The sequence below is a fragment of the Equus quagga genome, chromosome 6, assembly GCF_021613505.1.
Source record: "Equus quagga isolate Etosha38 chromosome 6, UCLA_HA_Equagga_1.0, whole genome shotgun sequence".
NCBI lineage: Eukaryota > Metazoa > Chordata > Mammalia > Perissodactyla > Equidae > Equus > Equus quagga.
The window spans coordinates 97,721,487-97,737,655 of NC_060272.1; the positions used below are offsets into that span (position 1 = coordinate 97,721,487).

Sequence of the window (16,169 nt, forward strand, 5' to 3'; positions counted from 1 at the left end):
TAATCATCTTACAGAAAACCCTATTGGGGAAAAATAAACATTTTCTTTAGAGAAATGAGAGTATCAGTCACCCATTCCTTCACATATTTAATCAGTTTCCTTAATTGCTCTTTCCTCTTGAATTGAAATACAGCAAAAGTGCAAAGTGCCGTGAGCAAAGTCATGGTCTCTAACGGATTGACCGAGAGAAATTTTAGGAAAAGATAGCCCACAGTAGCATCTTTTGGAAGAAGGCAGCCTTGAGACGGGCTGGGACGGTCAGCCCAATGCCTATCTTGCTGTGAGGCCTGGAGGAGGTCACCTGACCTCTGTCAAACAGTTTCTGTGTTTCCTCAACTATCAAGAGGAGGATAGAGCAGGGCTGGGACAAGGGTGAGGTGAGTGAGGCAATCAACTTGGCCACAAATTTAAGGGTCGTTGAAAGAGTGGGTAATCAGGATAAATATTTCAACACAATATGTTAAAAGTCAACATTAATGCAAAAAAATACTGAAAGTTTAAATAAAGAGAGGATCAACATTATTGATTTTCCTTTGGTCTTGGGCTCCAATATGGCTCAGCATGGCACTGTAAAGGGAGCTTGACTAACCTTGTGAAGAACCTCAGAAAAGGATGTTGTGGCTAAGTATCTCCTTGGAAAGAAAGGGCACCAATTGGCTTTGTGGTTGTAAACCCAAAGCCATTCAACAACAAGAACTAATTTTGCCCTCACGGATCCATGTGTATTATTTATTTAACGGACAAGTGGAGGCAGAAAGAGATATCTGATTGTCCAGTTTGAATGAATTCATGGAGCCCCTGAAAACAGAGATGGAATCCAAGCCCCTGGGGATTGAAATGATGTAGTTCACACACCATGAAAGCTGTCAGAAAGCATAACTTCAGCCCATTGGTCTTGATTAAAGATGACTCGAAATTTACATTTTAAGAAAGAAGCCTGTGGTTTTTATCTTTGGGTACTCTAGCACCACTTAGCAAAAGAGTTGCCAGAAAAAATGAGTGAAGTCACAGCTACAGCCCTAATTTAAGGCCAATTTGACATTAATTATGAGGCATTTTTTGCTTATCTGTTGCTCATTATTGCAAATGAAGTTTTTGGCATGAAAAAAGAGATTCTCTTTCAAATTTTATTGAATGAATAGGAAATTTGAATAAATGCACAAGCTGCATTGATGTTATTTAAAATGGGTTGTTTATGTTGACTAGAAAACAGTGTTATGAAAATTCAGAGGTTGATACTGAATGTGCTGACATTGACATCTTATTCTGAATAGAATTTCCTGAATTTTCTATCTGGAGAAAAATGTAGCATATTTACAAATGTGTGTTTCCATGAAATAAAAAAAATAGTGTGGTGTACAATATCATTTTGACTAAAACGTCAAAGTATGCTTCAGAGTAACAGCATAATTTCTCTGATTGTGGATGCCTTCTTTAAATAGAAAAGATGACATGAATAGGACTAGTTCTTAGCTATTGATCTGTCGAAATATATTTGTTCAGTAGTTAAATCTTTGGGAAATTACTGTTTAAAATGTTTTGCTCCTTAACATGAACATGGCCTTGTATTTTGAAATCAGACATCTTCCAAACAGACCTTATCTAATGAAACACAAAACATCTCCACTTTGACATTGATCTAAAATACATTTTTGCTGGACACTATGTAAACTAGACCAGAGCTCTTAAAACTGCATAAGAAACCAACAAAATGGTGGAAATACTTTCACTGGAGAGGGTTCCGATTCCAAAATTATTAGTATTTACAAATAAAACTATTTATCTACCTGCCCAGAGGAAGTAATAACTTCATCTAGAAGGGTAAAAAATTGCTGATTTGTAATTTTGCTTTATTGTTTCTTTTGAAGAGTTGAAAAAATTGCATTAATGTAAATAACATTCAATTCTTAATTGTAAGTCTGCAGAGGGACAGAATGTAAAGCACATCTTATGATGTTCCAACATGGATTATCACTAATCACCTCGAAGCAGGTCAGTATGTTGATGGGTTAGGACATTAATGTTTTTCTCCCCTCTCTACATCCTTTGCCAGCTTTATTCTCATTTGTTGCTCTTTCTTTTCTTTCCTCCAGTTTCAATTCCAGGAATCATACTTTTTGAGACTATTACAAAGACATTGCCAGTTTTTTGCATAGCACCACTATTTGACAGTTATAGCATTTTGCCTCATTTATATTTGAAAGTCTCTTAAGATTAAGATTGGTCCTTAGAATCCATGATTAGGCTACATCTCCTTCAGTTTACTGACCTTAAATTAATGATACACTGCTTGCATCTTGGATCAAAAATACAATTGCTTTCTCCAATAACTTTGCCAGGACATCACTTTTTCCTCCCAGACTGTGGCTGCATTTTATTTGCTCTGGTTACATATTACCCTTTAAAATTAGTTGTAGAACTGTTTTTATTTCCTCCTGGATACTTAATCTCTCCACTCTTTCTTTTTTTTTTAAGGATGAATGTTAAAAACTTACTGTTAGTTTCAAATTTCTCTTATTTCACATTAGGTCTACGTTGACTGCTATTCCCCCAGCTTTGTATTTTAAAAGCAGCCTGCCTGTAGGAATTAGTTTGCCTTTGTAAGGATTGGTCGAATCTGTCCTGGAAAGGAACTCTGGACAGAGAATGAAAAATCTTGTGTTGTTGGCCATGCTCTCTTACTAACTACATCAGTGACCTTGGCCAAATGACAAAATCTTGTTTATACCTCAGAACTTCATTGAAAAATAAGGAGGTTGGGGAGGAAGATTTTTAATTAATTTAGAGATTATCTGGCTTACTTCTAACATTCCATGCTTCCAGTTTTATTTTTCTGGAATGTGAGAATAAAGGATGGCCATATGCCTATTGCAACTGTTACTTTGACTTCTTTCTCAAGCAGATAAATAAATGTAGGCTCGTTAGTTATAATCTTTATTTTAACCTTTAGTTCTTTAATATAGTAATAAACGCCCTGGAGCTTGCTGGAGACAATACTGTTAAAAACCTCAAGAATCAGTATTTATATCTCTGTAAATGTGAGTAGTTCAAACTTTTAAATAAGAATCCATTTTTAAGCAGCTGCTGACCGGTTAGACAAAAACAAAAGGGTGAAAGGTCAAAGAACGGAAAATCAGCCCACCCACCACTCAGCAAGGATCCCGGAGTGTCAGCAGCAGGCACAGAACCCTTTAGCAGACCTTTTAAAAAGGCGTGCTCACCAGCGCCCGCGAGGCACGCGGATGCCTGAGGCGGCCGCGGGTGCTGTGGCAGCGCTGTGTTAGAGTCCGTACCTTGCAGCCTTCACACGTGATGACTCCGTAGTGGATCCCGGAGGATTTATCGCCACAAATTTTGCATGGTATCACTTCAATTTGTGCTGTAGGGGGAAAACAGACATTTTGAGCTAACAGAGTTGCCTTCTTCCTTTTACCCTGCTATCTCCCTCCCCACCTCTCCCTGCCTTGACCTTAGTGTTTGGACACGGCGGGTGGGGGTGGATGGGTGGGATCATCTACTACTATTTGAATGGCCTCCCTGAGCTACTTCTGTGTGAAAGGGTATCCATTTACCATTGTTTGCTTTGTTTTTCTCAAACTAAAACGTATAACCAGGATCAGAAGTTTGCTAAACTCTTGCCTTCCCTGTGTTCTCCTTTTTAAACCCGACCTTGAAATAGAGTGACTCAAAAATCTCTTGAACCCCTGGCTTTGGTTTTCTTATTTTGCACTTCAAACACTGAGTTACTGAGAGCTATCACATTGCCTTATTTCAATAATATTTTAAATAAGTAAATAAAGCAAAACTGGAGGGGGTGGTGGTGACTTTATACATTATGTGGCTGGATGTTTATTTGTGAAAATGTCAATAATGAATCAGTCGAATATTTATTGAATATGCTCTGTATGTCCACTAAATTAATAAAGTTTGATGACACAACATAAGATATGCTAATGATACCAATAACTTAATTAATAAAACATGGAGAAATCAGAGAAAAATGATAAAGTATGTGGGGACTTAACTAGGAACTGATATAGTTTCGTTGGAGATGAAGACAGCTTGGTTGATTTTGAAGACTGTGTAGGATTTGTTTAGGCTGGAGTGAAAGGCAGAGGGCATTTCTGCAAGCAGAATGGAATGAGGGAGGTCCAGAATGATTATGGCTTGTGATCACTGAAACAAACAACTTGGCTATATTGAAACTTGGGTCATATGGTTGCATAGAGGGGGTGATATCGGATTATAGAGCTCCTGGGAATTAAGTGGAGGAATTTTCACCTGGTTCCACTGGCCGTAGGAATCAAGGAAGTGAACCAGGTAAAGAAATGATGAAAGTGGTGGTTTGAGTACCTTAGAATGGTGAGTTTGCCAGGCTAACTGGAAGCAAGGAGAAGACTAACTAAAAGGCTTTTCCTGACTTAGGTGTTAGGAGATTAAAGCGTGGATTACATTGGTGGCAGAATAAATGGAGAGGAAGAAGCAAATAGACAGACAGTTCAAAGGTAGAGGAGAGAAGATAAATGACAGAAAGGATACAGAGGTGGAAACTGATGACAAAGAGGCTTCTAGCTTCCTAGCTTTCAGGCTGAGATTAAATAGTAGGTTTCACAAAAGGGGGACGTTGGTAAGGCAACTATTTTGTGCAATACGGTGGGGCAGGGGATTTCCATTTTGCATGTGTGCTATTTGGTGTGATGTCTTGTAGGCACCTGTATATAGAACCTTTTGGAAAGATGACTTTAAGTTATCAGGATTGAGGTTATGGGTGAATCCATGGGATAAACTTTATTTAGAATGTAGTAATTCCTACGTCTCTGATAGTATTCTAAGAGTTGTTAAAATTATACACACTAGGAAGAACTGCTATTCCCACTCCCAATTTAAAATAGTTATGCAAAATATGCTTCAAAATGCTTTGTACATCAATCTGCTACTTGGATGTTTTTCTACAGTTTCTTACCCTTGAATATACAAAACAAATAAGTGCAAGATATAATCCTCTTTGTCTTATTGTTTTACATTTTAAAAAAGATAATACTCAGCTTTAGGGTAGCCCATTAAATCTTTTGAAATTAAATATTTCACAGGAACTTCAAATGATCTTTTTGAGCAAAAAAGCAGCGTTATGTCCCTATTTTTCATATGAGAAAACAGGATCAAGGTGGTTAATGATGTCTTTGAGTTGACTTGGGAGATGACAATCAGAAATTAGCCAATTTTCTGATATTTCATTCAGTAACCCTTTCTCTGCCTCCTGCAAAGATAAAATACAAATACAATTTTGAATTCCTATGTTATTCCAATAGCACCAGCTAAAGAGATAATGATAAAAACATTGGGAGAAGAGACAACTAAAGTCAACGAAAATACTTATTAAACTATTTATTTCTATTTGCTTCTGTTCTTTTGGCTTCCAGATTACATGAACTGTCCTGTTTCTCTTAGCTTTCAGATTACATGAACTAGTACTTGTTTTCAAGATCTTTTTTTTTTTTGAGGAAAATTAGCCCTGAGCTAACATCTGCCACCAATCTTCCTCTTTTTGCTGAGGAAGATAGGCCTTGAGCTAACGTCTGTGCCCATCTTCCTCTATTTTATATGCGGGATGCCTACCACAGCATTGATTGATAAGTGGTGCATAGGTCCGCGCCTGGGATTTGAACTGGTGAACCCCGGGCCACCAAAGCAGAGTGTGTGAACTTAACTGATATGCCACTGGACCAGCCTTTCAAGATTTTGTGATATGGGGAAAACTTGAGATTTGATGTCATTCTGTTCTGTTCTGTTCGCCTGGGTTCCAGTCCATAATCTGTTAGTGATTGGGGCCATGGCTAAGATCAAATCTCTGACCTTGTTTTCTGGTTTATAAAGCTTAGCTGACAAACTTCATAGACTCGTGAGGATTAAATGAGATATTTTATGTAGAAGCGCTTGTAAATAGTAAAGAGCTACAAAATGTCACTCTTCATCATCATCATCATCAACAGCACCACTGTTAACTGATATCTCTAACAATTTTGGACAAAAACATAGACAAGCCATATTGTTATTCCTTTATTAAAAATCTTATTAAAAAAACAGATGAATGACACTATAAGTTATTTGTACTGTGGGGGGTTTTTTTAAAATTTTTGTGATAACCTTTCAAACAGTGGATTCTTTACAATGTTTGCAAAGTTGACTAAAATCCCAGGTATCCATTGTACAGTTGTTAGGCTTCTATGATATTAAGTCAGAGCACTCTGCATAAATTACTCCCCAGGGAGTAACTTACACGTGGGGAGAATCTGCTTCAATAAGTTCTTAATTATAAAATGATCTAACTCTAAAGGAAATGAAAATAGAGGTAATTTGCCCCCTGGGGTGTGAGAAGATCTTTTTGAAAGCCACAAAGGTTATCTTACACAACTTCGGAAATACAAACGGGATAAAGAATGATTCGATAGAACATCTGCATATTTATACATATTTATAATCCCAGCTCCACATGTAATCCTGAAGAGCCATAAACATTTTAACAGTATTTTTAAAGAGAAAGAATTCACTTAAAAAGGTATTTGTGTGGTGCTGTGTGTGGGAAGGGATTATCGGTTTGGAAAACGTATGACCATTTTTACCTTTTATGGCAGAATAGATCTGTTGAGGTTTATAATAGGGAAAGATAAATTTAAATAATTTAAGGTGCCGATCCTTTTCCTCTTCTCTCATTTAAAATAAACTGCCTCTGAGCTACTGCTTCATAGTTCATTCTATGTATTTTATAAAGCACATCTTTGAGGCAGAGTATTTCAGACACTGATGAGAACAACAGATCATATTATTGCTCCAGTGCTTGCTATTTCTGAACGTTTTGCCATAACACCAGCCATAGCCTCCTGTGCAATTGTCTTGTGGTGAATACAGATCTGGTGATGTGCTACTTATCGTGGTTTCAGACTGAACACCTGGGGAGGATTTGGTGGCTTGGACCTCACCAGCTGTGACAATGAAGGGTGTTATAAGGAAGCTGAGGAGGGAGTTCGACTTTTATACTTTTGCTTGATTCATTGAGTAACTCAACAACAGCATTGTCTGAGAGACAAACACAGAGGAGCTGAAAAGCCCTTGAGATATGCTCATTTCTCAGTGTTTCCATTTTTTATATCTTCCTCTCGCTTGTATTTTTCTATTGGTAATCCTTCGTGGAGACTATAGTTAAAATTTTATTTACCAATTAATTTTTTTGTTCATAAAAGCGATCATACATGGGGTTTTTTTTAAGTAATATTCTTACAATGTCAAGGAATTTCATGAAATATTTAAAATAATTTGATGTTTTATCTCAGAACAATTTATGAAGTAAAATTAATTGAATATCCCATGATTTAGAAGGGAGATCCCTTCAACAATTAGAGAGTCATCAAAATTTGTTTGTTCTTTGAAAATGGTGGTTCTCTCCTCCTAGTATCTCCTGTAGGGCCTTCCTTGCTTAGAGTCCCTCCCACGACATCTCAGAAAGCCACCACGTGTTCAATTCTTCTTCCTTATCAAAATGGACATATCTTTTGTTCTGCTCCCTCAGAACCCCCTGCTGGTGAAGGTAGGTGTTAAGTTAGAGTAACTAATCCAGGCTATTGAGCTAACTGGAAAATGTATCACTTTGATCCATCAAAATACCTTAACTCTTAAAAGCATCCATCAGGAATGGGAGTAACAATGGACTGTTTAGGAAACATTTTTACTGTGTGCTCTTATGCTCTCAATTCCTACCATTCCATCTCTTACAACTCACCCTGGCCATTTTTATGTTCTGGGCATTTTAAGCCCATTGAGGACAGAGTCCAGGTCATACTTCTTTTTTATATTTTCTATGGAGCTCAAAAGAGGATATTTATAACTCCTTAAAGCAGTGGTCCTAATTTGTTTTTCTTTCAGTACAATTAAGAGATTTGACATCCTCCCTTTTATCAAAGTGGCTTTAAGCAATACTAATTTTCCAGATTTGGGGGCTGGGAGAAGAAATCAGAATCTTGAGATTTGGGTGGATATATATTTTGGAATACACCCTCAGGTGCTTCTCATATGATATGATAAGGCTCCCACTGAAGAATACATGAATCAAGCTATTAACTAGGAATTCTCTGGAGCATGTAAACCATTTGCAAAGGAAATAAAACCTGGGGACAAGGCTAGAATCTGGGAATACTAGGGCATGACCAGTAATTCTCTCCCTGTTTCCTGGCCTTCGGTTTCAGGCTATACTTGCAGCATCTTTTGTTTTCTACCTTTTTTTTTTCCTTAAGAGAAATAAGAAGCATCTGCCCCGTCGATGATAATCCCCTTTCCTGCACACTGGGTTTTCCTCTCAGTTTCTGTTTTCCAGAATTTTACAGTTTTGCTAAAAGCAGGCGGTACAGGAAAAACTTTTAATGTCTGAGTGAATCACAATTTGCACATATAAAAACTTCCAATAAAGATGGCTATTTTGGTTAAAAATCCTTTTGCAGATGGTCTCAAGAGCCAAAGTTGTATCTTATCTACCCAAATTGTATCTCAGCTATCATTTGTGGCAAATCCAAGTTAAAATCCCTGTTTTTACTCTTTCCCTTTCTCGCTGGCAGACTGATAAATATCTACCTCTATTAGATATAAAAATCTTCAATGTCACATAACAACAAACCCAAAGGATGAAGCAGGTACTCCTAAGATCTGGTTCCACGGTAACTTTGATTTATCAGAAAATGGCCCCCAAGATTAGGGTGGGATGGAAGTGTGGAAAAAGGAGACCCTCAGGAAAAAAGTAAAAGTCTTTGAGTTTTTGCTCTTATATCATGCTATGTGGTGATTCTAAAAGATTCCTGACGGCGGATCAGGTTTGTGTTCACGTATATCTCATCAGGGCACACTGCGCCTTAATCCCAGCTTTTTGCTTAAGTATCAAATGTAGTGCATGAAATTCAGCGCACTCTAATTCCTATCCAAATGCCCTCACATATGTCCGCATTTGGGGTCTCCCTTTCTTTTCAAACTCTTCCTTGTAATATTCTGGGTGGTGGTCTATGTGAGCCTTCTATTCCGTTTAATTGATAGATAACTTCTAAATGACCTAAGTATAACATTTACTTTTATATTATTAAAATTCCCTATATATCATTGGAAGCTGGAATAGGAAAAACTTACTATCATATGATAATGGCAAAAAAAGGGTTTTTTCAAAGACATGATTTGTAGGATTATCATGAAAGGAGTTGATTTATTTTTTACATAGGAACATTTACCCTTAACAAGTTGCTTGCCTACCCTAACTCCTCAGAAGACTGAAACAACAGAGAATGAGACCCACAAAGAACAGTGACAGCAATTATTATTATCATTAATAGCAATTACTGATAATAAGCTAAACATACCCCTTGGAAGCAAAGCAAATCACTTTTATAAGCTGTAGGGGTTTTAAACTTATAATTTATGAATTAATTCCCATTAAATACATCCTGTTGTGTCAAAGTTTTAATTATGAGATAATGTGTGTGTACGACCTGGCATCATTTAGGTTGAAAGCAGTTCATGTCTTCCATGACCACTCACAGTGTGGTCTGTAGACCAGTGACATTAGCGTGACCTGGGAGCATGTTAGAGATGCAGACTGTAAAGACTTACTCAAGACCAAATGAATCAGAATTTGCTTCTTATCAAGCTGTCCAGGACGGCATTCAAGTTTGAGAAGAACTATTCTATGATGTCCAGGTAATTACAGTTGTAGCTACTCTGAGAACTGATGGAATTTTTAATTTCTCTGGCATTAAGGGAAATGAAAAACTTTACAGGATTCTGGAAATGTTTCTGCTATTGTCTTTTAGGCATTTCCCCTTTATTCAAAAGGCGGTAGGACAATTGAAGGGTTAGTTACAAAAACTCTGGTCATTAATTGACGAGGCAGAAGAAAAAGAAACCAGTGTGTTTCCAGCTACATCTTGCATGACTGTAATTAACACCCAGTGTACTGGGTTTCCTTTGAAGATTTAATGATCGTCAGCTGTGCTACATCTTCATGTTATAACACTGTGTGGTGGTGTGTCCTCCCTCTTCTGTGGACTCACTCTTGGGGTTGCGGCTGCCAGCTAACTCTCTCGATATCTGATGCAACGAAAAAGCCTCTTTTCAGAAGATTAAAAAATAATTTCTATTTTGAAGGTTGAATTGTACAAAGTTTACTCTTTTTGTGGAAGTAAGGAGGTCCAACAATGTTTAAAACAGAAATGAATTCATTTCAGCTCTCCATGATAATTCTGGGAATGAAACATTTGGAAAGCTGCCGCTTCTAGTGGAGGCAGATTAGTTAACACTGAGTTCAGTAGTCATGATGGATACTCATCGTATTCCTCTCGTCTATCATAATGCGGTCCTGAGATGCGCTCCTCAAAGTGTGGTCCCTGCCTAGCAGTGATAGCATCACCTGGGTGTTTGATAGAAATACAGGCACTTAGGTCCTACTCTAGATCAACATAGTCAGAATCTGCATTGTGACAGGATCTGCGATTCATATGCACAGTAAAGTTTGAGAAGTTCTGGAAGAAAGGGAAGACATTCTACAATTTACCTCTTGGGGTATCTGCCCCCAAACCCCAACCCTCTGTGAAGAGAACTTTATGTAAAAAAGAAGACATGTACTCTACTTGATAGCTAATTTTCCCAGTTATAAAAAGAAGAAAACAGCAATTATTTTGCTTCAGTGAAAAAACCTGTCTCTCCTAGTTCCTTAATTTGTTTCTGAGCCCATTTCTCTAGTCACCATTTAGCTGAAGCCATCCACAGGAAGCTCATGTTTATATAACACCCCCTTCACTGAGGGAGGGCAGACATGGTGACACTCCACACACCAGGTCTCACAGATGATTCAGGGTGACCAGGCTTGGAAACAAACAGGATATCCTTCAATAGGTGAGGGGATAAACCATCTATGGTACATCCAGACAATGGAATATTGTTCAGTGATATGAGGAAATGAGCTGTTAAGCTATCAAAAGACATGGAGGAATCTTATATGCGTATTGCTAAATGAAAGAAGCCAGACTGAACAGGCTACATACAATATGATTCCAACTATAAGACATTTTGGAAAAGGCAAAACTATAGAGACAGTAAAAAAATCAATGGTTGCCACAGATTCGGGGGAGGACGGGGGGATAAATAGGGGAAACAGAGAATTGTTAGGGTAGTGAAACTGTTCTGGATGATACTGTAATGATGGCTATATGTCTATGCATTTGTCGAAACCCATAAAATGGTACAACACAAAGCGTGAACATTAATGTAAACTGGACTATAGTTAACAACGTATCAGTATTGGTTCATTAATTGTAACAAATGTATCACACTAAGGCAAGATATTAATAATAGACAAAATTGTATGTGTAGGGGTGAGTGGATATATGGAATTCTGCTCAATTATTTTGTAAATCTAAAACTGTACTTGTAAAAATTCTATTAATTATTACAAATAATTGAATTACACAAAAGTGCTTCTTTTGATGGAGGTAGTGAGGATCATCTGAGACAGCCCAGCAAAGACAAGTAAGGAGTACTTTAAATATAATCAACTCAGCAAACATTTGTTTATTTTAGGCTACCGATATATGCAAAACCAGGTTTCTATTTTCAGAATGAATGCAGTGAGTGTACAACCACACACAGGTCTAAAAAAACCTAAATATAGGGCAGACGGAGATGAGCGCTAAATGAGCTGGAAGAGGAAAACACTGATTTCAGCTGGGGGAAGCTGGGAAGTTTTGGTGGACGAGGTGGCTTTTGAGCTGGGTCTCAGAAAGTGAGCAGGGTTTCAAGCAGTAAATATGTAGGCAGAGGGCAAACTTAAAATCGGTAACTAAAGATTGAAAGAGGAAAATCCAATTATGAGAGTGAAAATTCCAGATTAGGTAAATTTATTTTGGGGACCTAGTTAATGGGGTTAAATGAAAAGTAAATAGGAGCAGAATGCTTTTAAAATTATCAACCAACCATCTTTTATCTGTAGTCACATTTGTCAGGTTGAATCATAGGAAATTGCCACCTTTTTGTGCAAGAAAATAGTCAACATCGGCGATTTCATATGGTTCATCCTAGTGTTACTGTGCACTGTGCCCTAAGATGTGGTTCCTATACTACATTCTTTTCAAGAATATTTGAAAAGACCAATTAACAAGGACATGCTTGGTAAACATAAAAATAAAGCCATTAAATTATGTATCTGAAGATAGACAATTCAAAGGTTGGAACAGGAAAACTAATTAAACACACACACACCAAGAAAACCCCAAGTAACAAAATTGGAGGTGGAAAGCACACAATACTATTTCTCATTCCCTTCATTGACAGAAGCAGTAGAGAACATTCCCGAAGTCCTCAGCACTTGTTCAGAGAGTTCGAAAATTTTTAAAAAAGTCTCTTTCTGCTTGTTGGCAAAGAAGATGAAATTTCTGGAAATGTGTTAAAAAGAGAGTACCATATAACCATATAACCACATAGTACCATATTAACCATATAAACATATAGTATCATGTTAACATTTTTTCTTCCTAACGTAATAATAACTTTATTTAACTGGCTCATAATACCCTACAATTTACTTGGATGGCCAAACTAAACAGTAGCATTATTTGTCACTGTTTCATATTTACAAACACTTCTGTTTTTTAATATACCCTTAGTCATTGATGCATCAGATAATTACATAAACAAATTTTAGAACATAGGTGAGATATTTACATCTGTTCTGTGTGTCAGAGAGAGACAATGAAATGGAAAAAGAACAATCACTACCAGTAGCCCCAAGGACTTTGCCATCAGAGAGTTGATTTAAGGAAACATTTGTATGAATAGGCATTCCAACGTCATTAGGGAGGTTTCACTTATGTGAGAACATCTTGGACAAATAATGACACCAGTGATCATTCTAGAAGAACTTAGATTTTAGGAACTCATTTTTTGGATTATCTGCAAGAGCTTTGATTTTGTTTTTAACACAGATTATGCTACAATAATAAAATACATTGCAAGTTTCTGCAGTGAGAGCTACACTGTTATGTTCTAGCAAACTTGCAATTTAGCGCCCATTACTTCAGCATCGAATCTTGAAATGAAAAGAAATTGTTAGCATTGGAGAGACAATCTTGATTTTTACTTCATCTCTAGAGACAAGAACAAGTTCAGATATTGGAGAAAGGCATGTTTGGTTTAGTTCATCTTTATAGATAGCATTTTTCAGAAAGAAGATGTAGAATTTAAAGGAAGGCACTCTCATCTGCACACAGCACCAGAAATTATTTTAGTGCTCAAATGGTAATTTAGGATGTCACTCTAGAAGCTCTCCCTTATAATTTCACCCTATGCTAAACATCACAAAGGCCCTATATCAATGTAAGCAAAGGCTTAACCACGCAACTGGTGTAGAGTTACTAGTGCAGAGCTCCCTCCAAGACTGAAGTGCCTGTTCTGCTGAGACTGCACACTTCCCCTAAAGAGATTACCAGCATAATCCTAAATATTATAGGACCCGAGCTATCTTATTTTTGAGCTCATCAGATCCAGCATGCTGCACGTAATCCCTAACAGCTTTATTCAGTGTTTATGTAAGCTGGTGAGGAGTTGTATGAACAACGATGACCAAGTACTAAGAACAGATACTGTGATTTTCAAATTCCATTTTAACAAGTTTCTTTTGAACTGTTTTTTCCTACAAGCAGAAAACTCACCATCATTGTTTGACAGTTTATAATAACATTTGCATGGACGTACTTATGGTTGTCCTATTTGTAAGCCGTGTTTCTTATACATTAATTTATGCCAAAGGTGTTGTGATGCTACCAGGTGGATTGAATTGGGAGGAAAAAGTGCGTTCTTTTGGTTATTTCATCAGAGGTTTGAATTACTTCAAATTAGCAGAGATGTTTATTTTGGGGAAAAATAACAGAAGAAAAAGACTGGTGCAAACCAGAAATTGCTAAGCACAGCATCTAATATTCTACCATAGTAACTTTAAAAAAAAGCTGCAGCTTGAATTTAGGATATTCCTTTTAATTCCACCAAAATTTAAGAGGAAGAAGAAAAACATTTGGTTCTCTTTGCAAAGTGTAAAGAGACTTTTTGTTCATACAGTTCATTAAAAACAATGAGGGGTGTGTTTGTGTGTGTGTGTGTGTGAACACACACATATAAGCTAAAATCAAACACTGTGTTTTATGTCATTTTACAACAGAAGGAAAAGTCATGTTTCTTTTCTTTTTTTTACAGCAAGTCAGAGGAGAAAGGAACACTTCTGTTCACCTGTGAGCCTCTGCTTAATTGTGATTCAGACGCAAAGAGGATTAAGCACATAGACGTTAATACGTCCAGTGTTATTAATTTCTAAACAACAATAGCAACAATATCCTGAGCAAATCTGTCAGTAGTAAGGATAAATGATTGTTTAAAGACTCCACTGATGTCAGAACCGCAATCTGCTGGTAATGGCTTACTTCACCAATGAAGTCTTTACATATATTTTGAAACTGGTAAATAATTGCATCAAAACAATATCTATTCTTTTGTAAAAATACAAGCACCAGGAAGCTCTAAGCATTGTAGAAAGATGTAACTCTGAGTTCATATAATATTTGAAGGAGTTTTAGTTTTGATTAGTAACTTTTTTTGAACAATTGAATAATTCTTTTGAAAACTGGTAACTTTTTTTGAACAATTAAGGTTTATATTATTTGAAACAATTATATCAATTTAGATTTTAATATTTCCAACTGTTGTTCATTGCTATTTAATACTGGCAAAAAAATGGCAACAAATCATGTGTCATTTTGCCCTGAAACATTTTTAAGACAAATGCTCAAACCTGCCTGTGTTACGAGATAATGTGTGTTTAGGGAACTGTACACTAACTTGTAAAGAATTTAGGAGAAAAAAACATAATTCATCTCATTGATAATAATCATTCAACCAAATAGACTTTTTTGAAAATAGATTTCTTACATATGAAAAAGGGTCTGGTATAATATATTTAGAAACTGAATTTTTAAAAAAGATAGAAAAGTGAAGTGATCATAATGATAGCAACACAATGACTAAAATCAAAGCTACAAAGCTGTGACAAGAATGTTCACACTGTTAACCTCATGTCAGTGTAACGTGGCAGATGACTACTTGAATTCAATCTCAAAACTTATGCATTTGGTAATTTACTTTAGGATATGATAATATTTATATATAAATATATTTTCCTGTGTCAAATAAAGCCTGAGTGACTTATTTATTATATACATTGTCAACTCAGAAAATATTTTATTGTCCCCACATGTAGCCATCAATTTATTTCGCTGAGAGCTTAGAAATGCTTACTTTCTTGCCTGGAGGAGAGTTCATACAGCTAAGCGTCAGAAGAGAGAAGAAAATGCAAAACTCACCAGTGGCATCAGCTTTAGTTTTGAGCTCGTTCTCACACATTTTGACGTAGCAATTAAAAATCTAACTGAAAAATATTACACTTTTCACTAGAGGTCTGACGACTGGCCCTGTGTTACCCCACCACTAGGATCCCAAGAGACTGCATTAATGAGATTAAATGAGAGAGGAGTTAAAGGCATCGACCGTTCCATTTCATTAAGTGAGGGTGAAGGGCTCCTCGGGCCAGGAAGGCAGGAGCGAGAACATTGGGTTTTCTTTTTGATACTACTTATTCGCAGAAGAATGCAGCATTTGCTAAATCACAATCAGCAGTTTAAAAACATCATTCCCCCTGCTAGAATTGTATAGACACATATAATTTCTGCACTTCAATTCTCTTTTGTTTTCATCCCGTTGGAAGCAGATCCAACAGGCATATGCCATGTAACTACAGTCATCTCTGTGATTATAAAAGTATAACAAATTCCCTTCAGAATTAATTTGCTTCAATCCTTTTGGACCCTCTGTTGAGGTCCAGGAATGAAGGATTATATAAAGGTATTACCACGTTCCTACTCTCCCAAATATTGAATCACAGTGGTCTATGTACACAAACATTTTGCAGTTGAAGAAAATATGCATAATTTACAGCAGCAGTGGCAACAAAGCCAGGGAACCAGTTTGGAGACAATACCAGGTGGGTCACTCGGCCCCAACCCTGAGGTCTAAAGTGACTTCATTCTCCCAGCATGCCTCAGTGC

At 36.8% G+C, this 16,169-nt stretch overlaps 1 protein-coding gene across 1 annotated transcript in view; it reads right to left on the reverse strand.

Annotated features, from left to right (window-relative positions):
* The window catches only part of RORB (RAR related orphan receptor B), a 176,937-nt gene that overhangs the window by 44,743 nt on the left and 116,025 nt on the right, over positions 1-16,169 (reverse strand). Inside the window, exon 2 of the mRNA XM_046664812.1 lies at positions 3,294-3,379. Within this exon, the coding sequence (XP_046520768.1) occupies positions 3,294-3,379 (86 nt within the window). The remainder of the gene's footprint in view (positions 1-3,293; positions 3,380-16,169) is intronic.